The 8,713-nt window shown below is 36.7% G+C and overlaps 1 protein-coding gene across 1 annotated transcript; it reads right to left on the bottom strand.

Moving 5' to 3' along the window:
* On the bottom strand, positions 1–7,160 carry LOC114540917. The gene is made up of 7 exons (XM_028560913.1): positions 7,076–7,160; positions 5,714–5,809; positions 4,127–4,174; positions 2,359–2,421; positions 1,810–1,868; positions 530–1,300; positions 1–144 (listed from the first exon to the last, which is right to left on the bottom strand). Exons 3-7 carry the CDS (start codon positions 4,167–4,169, stop codon positions 1–3), a joined length of 1,080 nt encoding a protein of 359 aa, XP_028416714.1. The 5' UTR covers positions 4,170–4,174; positions 5,714–5,809; positions 7,076–7,160.
* Between the last annotated feature and the right edge of the window lie 1,553 nt (positions 7,161–8,713).

Genomic DNA, 8,713 nt, shown 5'->3' with positions numbered 1-8,713 from the left:
TCATGTTTCCCAACGGTGTCTTGCATGCCTGTGGAAGGAATCCGTCGAAGGATATCCCCTCGGTGTTACATTGTCGTAGAACCATTCACCGCTCAATGCTTTGATACCCATGCTTGGTAGAATAGTTTCCCCGAGGTTGATTATCTGCGGAAAAAGCAGTCTAAGGTTAGAAACATTATTGTGAATGGACATCTTGACTGGTTGACTGTACCCATGCGGGTATGCCAAAGACTCATCCTAAATGCTTTTCATGGAAGTATCCAGCTGAGCTAGTATACTGCAAATGGACTGGAACAAGTTCATTTGATCAATGATTTATTATTTATGTTTCCCCTTTAGGTGTACATCCTGACGTTAGACATACAAAATTATCAGAGGATAACATAAAGTAGGGTCATTAATTGAATGCCCTTTGACGGATTTTAGCTTCACCCATTGAGCCTTACCTTATAGATTATTCCTAGCCACGTTGCCACGCTAAAAGCCTACAGTTTTCATACCGACAATGAAATGGGATTCATTTACTTACCTGTAAGTGAACCAAGTTCGTTAAATTACGAAAGAACACTTTGCATTTCACTTCTTCTGAACTTATCAATATGGCCCATTCAAGATCGGAGTATGGCGTCATTTCCTCTCGCGCCAAAGACCCCAGAACAACAACTTCGTAGTTGCATGGCGGATCTCCTAACACCTGGACGCATTGACTGATAACTCTGCTCAGGAACCGTTTCACTTTTGATGATATTCCTTCGCATAATTTCCTAATCTCCGATGCCCGTTCAATAAATTTGTTGGTCTTCTCCGGTTTTTCGTGCTCTTGGCTATCGTAGGCTGACCTTTTCTGCTTTAACGATTCCAAATATTCTTTCGCCTCGTTTCGTAGTTCCTCCACCTCCTTCTTGTCAAGTTCTGAGTCAAAATCACATCGAAGTGGATCTCCTTCAGCTGATAACACTAAGTTGTTTTGGATACTCAGCAATCGTTTAGATACCGCCTTCGTTGTCTCAATCAAGCAATCCTTGCCGGCACGACCTTTCTTTATGCAGTTCTTCACGAAGTTGTACAGCGACCCTGCTTGAAGAAGAAGTCTCTGCTTTTCTAAAGAATTACCGTTAATTTTCGCTGCTTTCGTTTCCAGGACTTCCCCTAAGCAGAAATGTGGTTCCCAGCTCACCTCTTTCGACCTGTTCTCTAGAATTTGCTTTCGTACGGCTTGAGAACAGTGTTTTTCAGCAATATCTAGCTCCGCTCTAGACAAAGCTTGTTTCGCCATTGCAACCAATTCAGCACTTGTGTGCTAAAAAATGAAGCATTAATTGTTTTAAAAACGCTGCCTTTTAGTGAAACGAATTTCTTTTTATTTCGACGAATAAAAAGATATCTTTCAGCATAACGTGTTTTACAATTGACCGTAACGAAAAAGATGGCGGCATGTACAAAATACTGCAGAGCTTGATCAAAGTTCACATTAAAATGTAATAGTTTCGCCCCTGACTACAATGTGAAGTACTAATTTTTTTGAAATTCGTGGCGGCATGTACATTTTACCAGAATGCATTGCAGGCATTAAGAACGATTGATTGAAAAAAGATGGCAAGAAAAACTCTTAATGACGTGAAATTTTAACACAGCGAAGAAAATAACTTTCTGTTTTATGTTTGTCCTTTAAAAGACGTCAGTTCGCTTTTTTAAACCATTTCCGAGCGCAATGCATTCTGGTAAAATGTACATCCGCCATTTTTTTGTTATGGGTAATTGAAGTAGCTGGACGAACACCATCAACTAAATGCATAACAATTTCATTACCTCGACGGCAGCTTTATTTTGTTCGCCCAGCATTCCTGGAAAGATTACTGTTCGAAAGTCTATTGAGAGAAAATTAAGATTATTATTATTAATTGTGAAATTCATGAATAATTGCAATCATTGCAATCATTGCGCAGTATTTTGGTCACATGTATACATCTGTAATTCTCCATAAAGGTCTCATTAATTGTTAATTAATAATTTTGTTAATTAGTAACTTCATAACTTTGTTACACACATGTCCTAATATGCATTAAGCTTAATTTGTTAATTTCACAAGCACGTTAAAATACGAACCGAAAGCTTTGCAGTGTTACATATCGACGTGGTGTACCTACAAGCTAATTTACTTAACTATTAACTTATTGAACAGAATGGAATAACTATATAGAAAATAAATATATTCTTTTTGAGAATAAAAACTTGCTGTCGAAAAATACTGCAGGGCTTGAACAAAGTTCACATTAAACTACAATGTGAAGTGCTAATTTTTTGGAAATTCATCAAATTTCTACCCGCATTGCTTTAAGTATACTCTATGATATATACCTTGCTGTTTTGCTTGTAAATATGACCTTCCCCCGTTCAACCATGGCAACAGTTGCCTGAAACCTAGTAAATTGAACATTGACATTCCTAATTGCAATTATAGCTAATTAATTGATTCCATGCAATCTTGCCTGCTATTTTATAAATTTCTCTTATATAATTTGAAACCTGGCCAGAAATTTGATACAGTCAGCGGTTGTTGTATTATTAGATTGCGGGCGCACGCGAGAATGACGTAACCTTGCTAGGTTTTGCTTAAGAAAAAAGTAATTTACAAGTATATCATTCATATCAAATCACATTGCATAACAAGAAATAAAATGCTAAATGTTTTGCGCAGTGGTGTAGCCAGCCAGACGATAGAATTTTAACAATTAAAGCAAAGTTATCATAATTATTCATTCCTTTAGAAATTGATTGTTTTCCGAGTGAACAAACGCAAAAATATTAGCATAACCAGGAGTAGGCCTTCAGATTAGCTACGAGAAAAATCTGTAACGCCATTTGAAACCAGTTTAAGTTACAGAACGTTGCGTATTTTTTACACATATCGGGTTGATCATTATTCGGACTAACAAGACTTTTGGACACGAAAAAGGTTGTAATATGACGATATTATACGGACCTAAACTAAGTCTTGTCACTCAACGTTGTTGTACAATTTCAATAACATATGGAACCAGCTATTTGAAATAGGTCTTATCTTGCCTTCTTGTGAAAATTGTTGAAAACTTGGTGAGAGAATATCAAACACGAATAGGCAAGTAAGGTAAGCCGTGTTTTTCTTGTATATTTCTCGCGTTTTGACTGTGCGAATAAGCCTCATTGTATATGCGCCTTTAATGCCTCTCGCCATGTTGTATTTAATTTCTGGTCGGGTGATCCAACAGATTGAAGCAAAGATTGCATCAACACGTCATTGGGTTTTTTCAGGGATTTCACAATTAAGGTAAATTTACTTCAAATTAACTACCACCAGGGAGGGAGGGTTCAGTCTTAACAGGATATAAAAGTTTTAAAGACAATGTTAACATTATAAGGTCACAGGCTCGATCACAGCGTATGTGATACAAAAGGTTACCCGCAAAATGAGTAATTTAACAACAGTGATGGCTGTCAAAGTAGAGCGAGCACATGGTCTCCAGTTACTATGGCGACACATCAGAACGAGGCAAATCAGACATCGCAAATCTCGATATGACACGGCTAGGAAGCGTTCTCCTTCGTCGAACGCAAAAAGTTCTTTGAGGACAGTAGCTTACATGACTTTTATAACAACACATATATAGACAAAGCACGTGCACTGAAAACGAAAAATAAGGCACAAGTAGGCGTAAATAATATTAAGTGCGTTGCAATTCTGTGTGGAATCTAACACGTAATTAAAAAATCCCACAAATTGCATAAACCCGCGAATTGCTTTTGAAAGAATTCTAGTATGTATTTAAATGTACTTTGATACTTCGGTTTTCAGGGTCACGTTGAGCAAATTTTCCGCGTGAGATCTGCGTATACTTTGTCATGTTATAAGATTGTACGACTGTACCGACTATTCATGCATGCATCGAGGTCAGTGACTAGGACAAGCATTACCGCCAGATTTAAATCAAAAAATGTATTTACATAATTGATAAATAACGTTACCAAACTGATTTCTGTGCCGCCTACGGTACAATATAGAATTTGCAAGCTTCGTATATCCTGCTACAAACAGTTTCAATTCTAAATTGATGCTTTTATAGGCTAATGTTATTTGCTCTATACTGACCGTCATCTCTACTTCTCGAGGGTGTCTTTGAGCTGCATGCCATTTTGTCTGCAAGAATTTGAAGAAAAAAAGTAAAACACCAGTTTCATAGTCATGTGCAAATCATGGTCATGGTCACGTTCATGGTCAGTATTACTATTATTATTTTTAAGTCTTTATAAAAAATAGTTACATCTGGGGCCGGTTGTTCAAAGCTGGGTTAGCGCTAACCCTGGGTTAAATTTTACGCCGCTGTATTGGTTTATATGCTTCTGCACCGCTGTTTGTTTCAAGATTTCACAAAAGAAGACTTCTACTGATCCACAAAAAATTAATGAAAAAAACATGTTCAATTTCATAGAAATATTGATGTGAAAATTTGAGTTAACCCTGGGTTAAGCTAACCGGTTTTTGAACAACCGGCCCCAGACGTGTAACTGTACAAAATCAAGCAATAATTTTTTTTGACTGTTTACAAATAATAATCTGACTGATAGTTAAGACTTATTAATTTACTGGCTAAAATAGTCAAAAAGACATCTATTTTAAGCCGTTCGTTTAAACCATTCTGTCTTCATATATGCAGGTCATGGCCATGGTCAAGTGCAGGCCATGATCATAGTCATGTGCAAGTCATGGTCATAGTCATGTGCAGGTCATGGTCATAGTCATGTTTAGGTCATGGTCATAGTCATGTACAGGTCATGGTCATGGTCATGGTCATGGTCATAGTCATGTGCAATTCATGGTCATAGTCATGTGCAATTCATAGTCATAGTCATGTGCAAGTCATGTTCATAGTCATGTGCAAGCCATGGTCATAATCATGTGCAAGTCATGGTCATAGTCATGTACAGGTCATGGCCATAGTCATGTGCAAGTCATAGCCATGGTCAAGTGCAAGCCATGGTCATAGTCATGTGCAAGTCATGGTCAAGGCCATGGATTATTCCTTGTTGAAATTTGTTTCGCTGAAGGAAGAAAATGTGCTGCAAGTTGGGACCACGCCCTTTTTTCTAAATGGTTCCGGCAAGCCCGCATGCATGTAGATTGTTTTAAAGGTCACTAACTGGATGTGTAACATGCAATACATTGGGTATTTTCCTTTACACCGAAAAAACTACCCTCAAAATATGACCGATTTAGCCATTTTGGCCGTTAAAAGCGAAGTCCCCATAACAGCTAATATCCGGCATGAAAATGGTAGGTTTTCAACCCACGGCAAACGACCCACCCTTAAAAAATTTCGATTGAGTGGTGCTACGTCACACTATGACAAGCTGTTCTAAAAAGGTATTTTGATGCTGATAAATACTTCCATGCCTTAATCCAACTCATCATGAGAATGTTGTAACTTGTGGACTATAATAATAAATCAAGCTCCACTGTCCTAAAGGTATATGCCGAGGCGTAGGAGCATACGCGATCTCATTAGTACGTCTTTCTTCGGTTTCTGTATTGCTTCAGAATTTGGAAGACCCATAGACTAAGAGGACTGTACAATACTGATTAGAAATACTTTCCTACAACAATTCCAACATCGCCCGACAAGGTAATCGACTCAAGACGTAAAGTACGGTCAATGACAATGAATGAGTAACGACTTACCAACCGAGACTTCAACAATATGATTGCTTCGTTTGTGAAAACAACTTTAATCCCCTTTTCCCTTCGCACTTGTTAAACAATCTTCTACCGGCGTTTCTAAAAAAAACACACTATATAAATTCTGAATGAGAGGCCAATGCCACTCAATGTACCCAATCATCTAACATTCAGTTATACCTTTTGAACACACAATGATTCTGGCCATTCGGACAAAATGCTTTTATTTACAGTCGTCACGCAATATACCAAACTATCATTACAATATGGTTTCGATTTCATTTTCGATAGGTCTGAGTGAAATTAATAACTTATTCGCAGAAAAACGAAAGCACATTGCATGAGTGAATGAAATATGACGATATTTAGAAGGTATAAACCCCAATATCCATAAGAGTAATGGAATGTAAAAATGATACCGCCAAATATTAAGACATAAAATAAAATATTTAATTTTGGCTTCAATTTGTTTCAAGGATAGCGACCGAGTTGCCGTTTCACTTAACATAGATTGTTCAAGTCAAGGTTGTTATACCAAAACACGTACCCTTCTTGAATTTCATTTTCATGACGTATGCGGAATATAAACTAACTCAGTTCGGATGAATTTAGACACCCTAATCTCTAGGAATTTCTTGGCAATGTAATATATCACTTTTCCATTTGGACTTATGGGGTCATGGAAGGGACCCTTACTTGAAGAGGTCATATAAATAACACATCAAAATCAGCAGATAGTCACATCTTACTGATAAGCCGCACTTGTAGTATAAGTCAAAATACTAGGTCGCGTCGTTATCTCAAACCACTCACCCATGGCAACCGCATACTTTTCGAATTCCTTGTTTTTAATTCTCTGTTGTTTTCTGTTGTGTTTAGACTGTCTAAATTTTACATATTACTATTCTGTCATAATTCTGAGCTTTTTTTGGATTAGGATGTGCAAAAGAATCGGAGAAATGCCCATTATAAGATCTTAACGATGAGCGTTGCCGTGAGCGATGCGATAATATATCATGCAGATTATGAATGTTTATGTAACAAATCAACGCATATCGTCTAAAGCCTCGATTTTGAAGCTAGATATATCAAAATGATCCTAGAAATGTGAACTAAATCACTGTAACCAGTTTCCGTTTGCCTTTTGGGCAACATTCTAAGGATTAGACCGCTTTGATATAATATGTAATAATAAATATATCGTAGAGGTTTAAAGGATCTTATAAGACCATAGACTAAGAGGACTATACTGTCTACACAATACTGATTAGAAATACTTTCTACAACTATTCCAACCTCTTGCGACAAGGTAATCGACTTAAGACGTAAAGTACGGTCAATGACAATGAATGAGTAACGACTTACCAACTGAGACTTCAATAATATGATTGCTTTGTTTGTGAAAACAACTTTTATCCCCTTTTCTCTTCGCACTTGTTAAACAATCTTCTACCCGTGTTTCTAAGAAAAACACATTATATAAATTCTGAATGAGAGGCTAATGCCACTCAATGCACCCAATCATCTAACATTCAGTTATACCTTTTGAACACACTATGATTCTGGCCATTCGGACAAAATACTTTTATTTACGGTCGTCACCCATGCAATATACCAAATTATCATTACAATATGGTTTCGATTTCATTTTCGATAAGTCTGAGTGAAATTAATAACTTATTGGCAGAAAAACGAAAGCACATTGCATGAATGAATGAATTATGACGATATTTAGAAGGTATAAAGCCAATATTAATGAGAATAATAGAATGTAAAAATGATACCGCAAAATAGTAAGACATAAAATGAAATATTTCATTTTGGCTTCAAATTTGTTTCAAGGATAGCGACCGAGTTGCCGTTTCACTTAACATAGATTGTTCAAGTCAAGGTTGTTATACCAAAACATGTAGCCTTCTTGAATTTGTGTTTGACGACATATGCGGAACATAAACTAACTCAATTCGGATGAATTTAGACACCCTAATTTCTAGGAATTTCTTGGCAATTTTTAAAAATTTATCTCTTTTCCATTTGGTCGTTTGGGGTCATAGAAGCGACCCTTGCTTAACATAGAATATCTTTTGCAAGTATTTCGGCTAAAGATACCGGAATACCACCAAACGATAGCGCTTGAAGAGTTCATACAAATAGTATATTTAAATCAGCAGATAGTTAAAAGCCACATTTGTAATATAATTCAAAATACTAGGTTGCATTGTCATCTCAAATTACTCACCCATGGCAACCGTATACTTTTCGTAATTCCTTGTTTTTTTATTTTTTCGTTCTCTGTTGTCCTCAGACTGTCTAAATTTTACGTTTTTATTCTTGTGTTATAATTCTGAGTTTTTTTTGGATTAAGATGTGCAAAAGAATCGGAGAAATAGCCATTTTAAGATCTAAGCGATGAGCCTTGTTGAGCGTTGCTAAGCGCGTGCTTATTGCTTGTTCAGAATCCGTATTGTCACGCAGTTCAAAAATGTGACAAAAGTCTGTGATGCACCACTCCCTAAGGTCTATTCGACCGCAAAAATCGATTCCTGACGTAAAATTGGACCAAAGAGGTCAGTTTTTCCGCTTTTTTTCCCTGACATTTTGTTAAATCTGTTTATTATTGTGAAATGCTTGCCGTGAGCGATGCGATAATACATCATGCAGATTATGAATGTTTATGTAAAAAATCAACGCATATCGTCTAAAGCTTCGATTTTGAAGCTAGATATATCAAAATGATCCTAGAAATGTGATCTAAATCACTGTAACCAGTTTCCGTTTGCCTTTTGGGCACAACGCTTTGAGTTATAATATCTAATAATACATAAATCGTGGAGGTTTAAAGGATCTTAATTTCGAGTGGAATTATACACACTTCAAACACACTTGACTTTGAAGTGTGTATAATTCCACTCGAAATTAAGATCCTTTATTTAAACCTCTAGAATTTACCTGCATGGAGTGAAGTGCCAAAAATCATAATCGATTTACCCTCACCAATTCCCG

This window comes from Dendronephthya gigantea, unplaced genomic scaffold, assembly GCF_004324835.1.
Source record: "Dendronephthya gigantea isolate DGI-Jeju-01 unplaced genomic scaffold, DenGig_1.0 000254F, whole genome shotgun sequence".
Classification (NCBI taxonomy): Eukaryota; Metazoa; Cnidaria; class Anthozoa; order Malacalcyonacea; family Nephtheidae; genus Dendronephthya; species Dendronephthya gigantea.
Note: the sequence above shows the minus strand (reverse complement) of the source record. Positions and strands in the feature narration are given on the sequence as shown.

Bases quoted from the DNA above. Each gene is read 5' to 3' on its own strand.
- LOC114540917 (XM_028560913.1), bottom strand. From the start codon at position 4,169: ATGGCATGCAGCTCAAAGACACCCTCGAGAAGTAGAGATGACG. The intron at 2,422-4,126 runs GTCAGTATAGAG...TCAATTTACTAG, and splicing joins CTCGAGAAGTAGAGATGACG to GTTTCAGGCAACTGTTGCCA. The intron at 1,301-1,809 runs GTAATGAAATTG...TTCATTTTTTAG, and splicing joins AAAATAAAGCTGCCGTCGAG to CACACAAGTGCTGAATTGGT.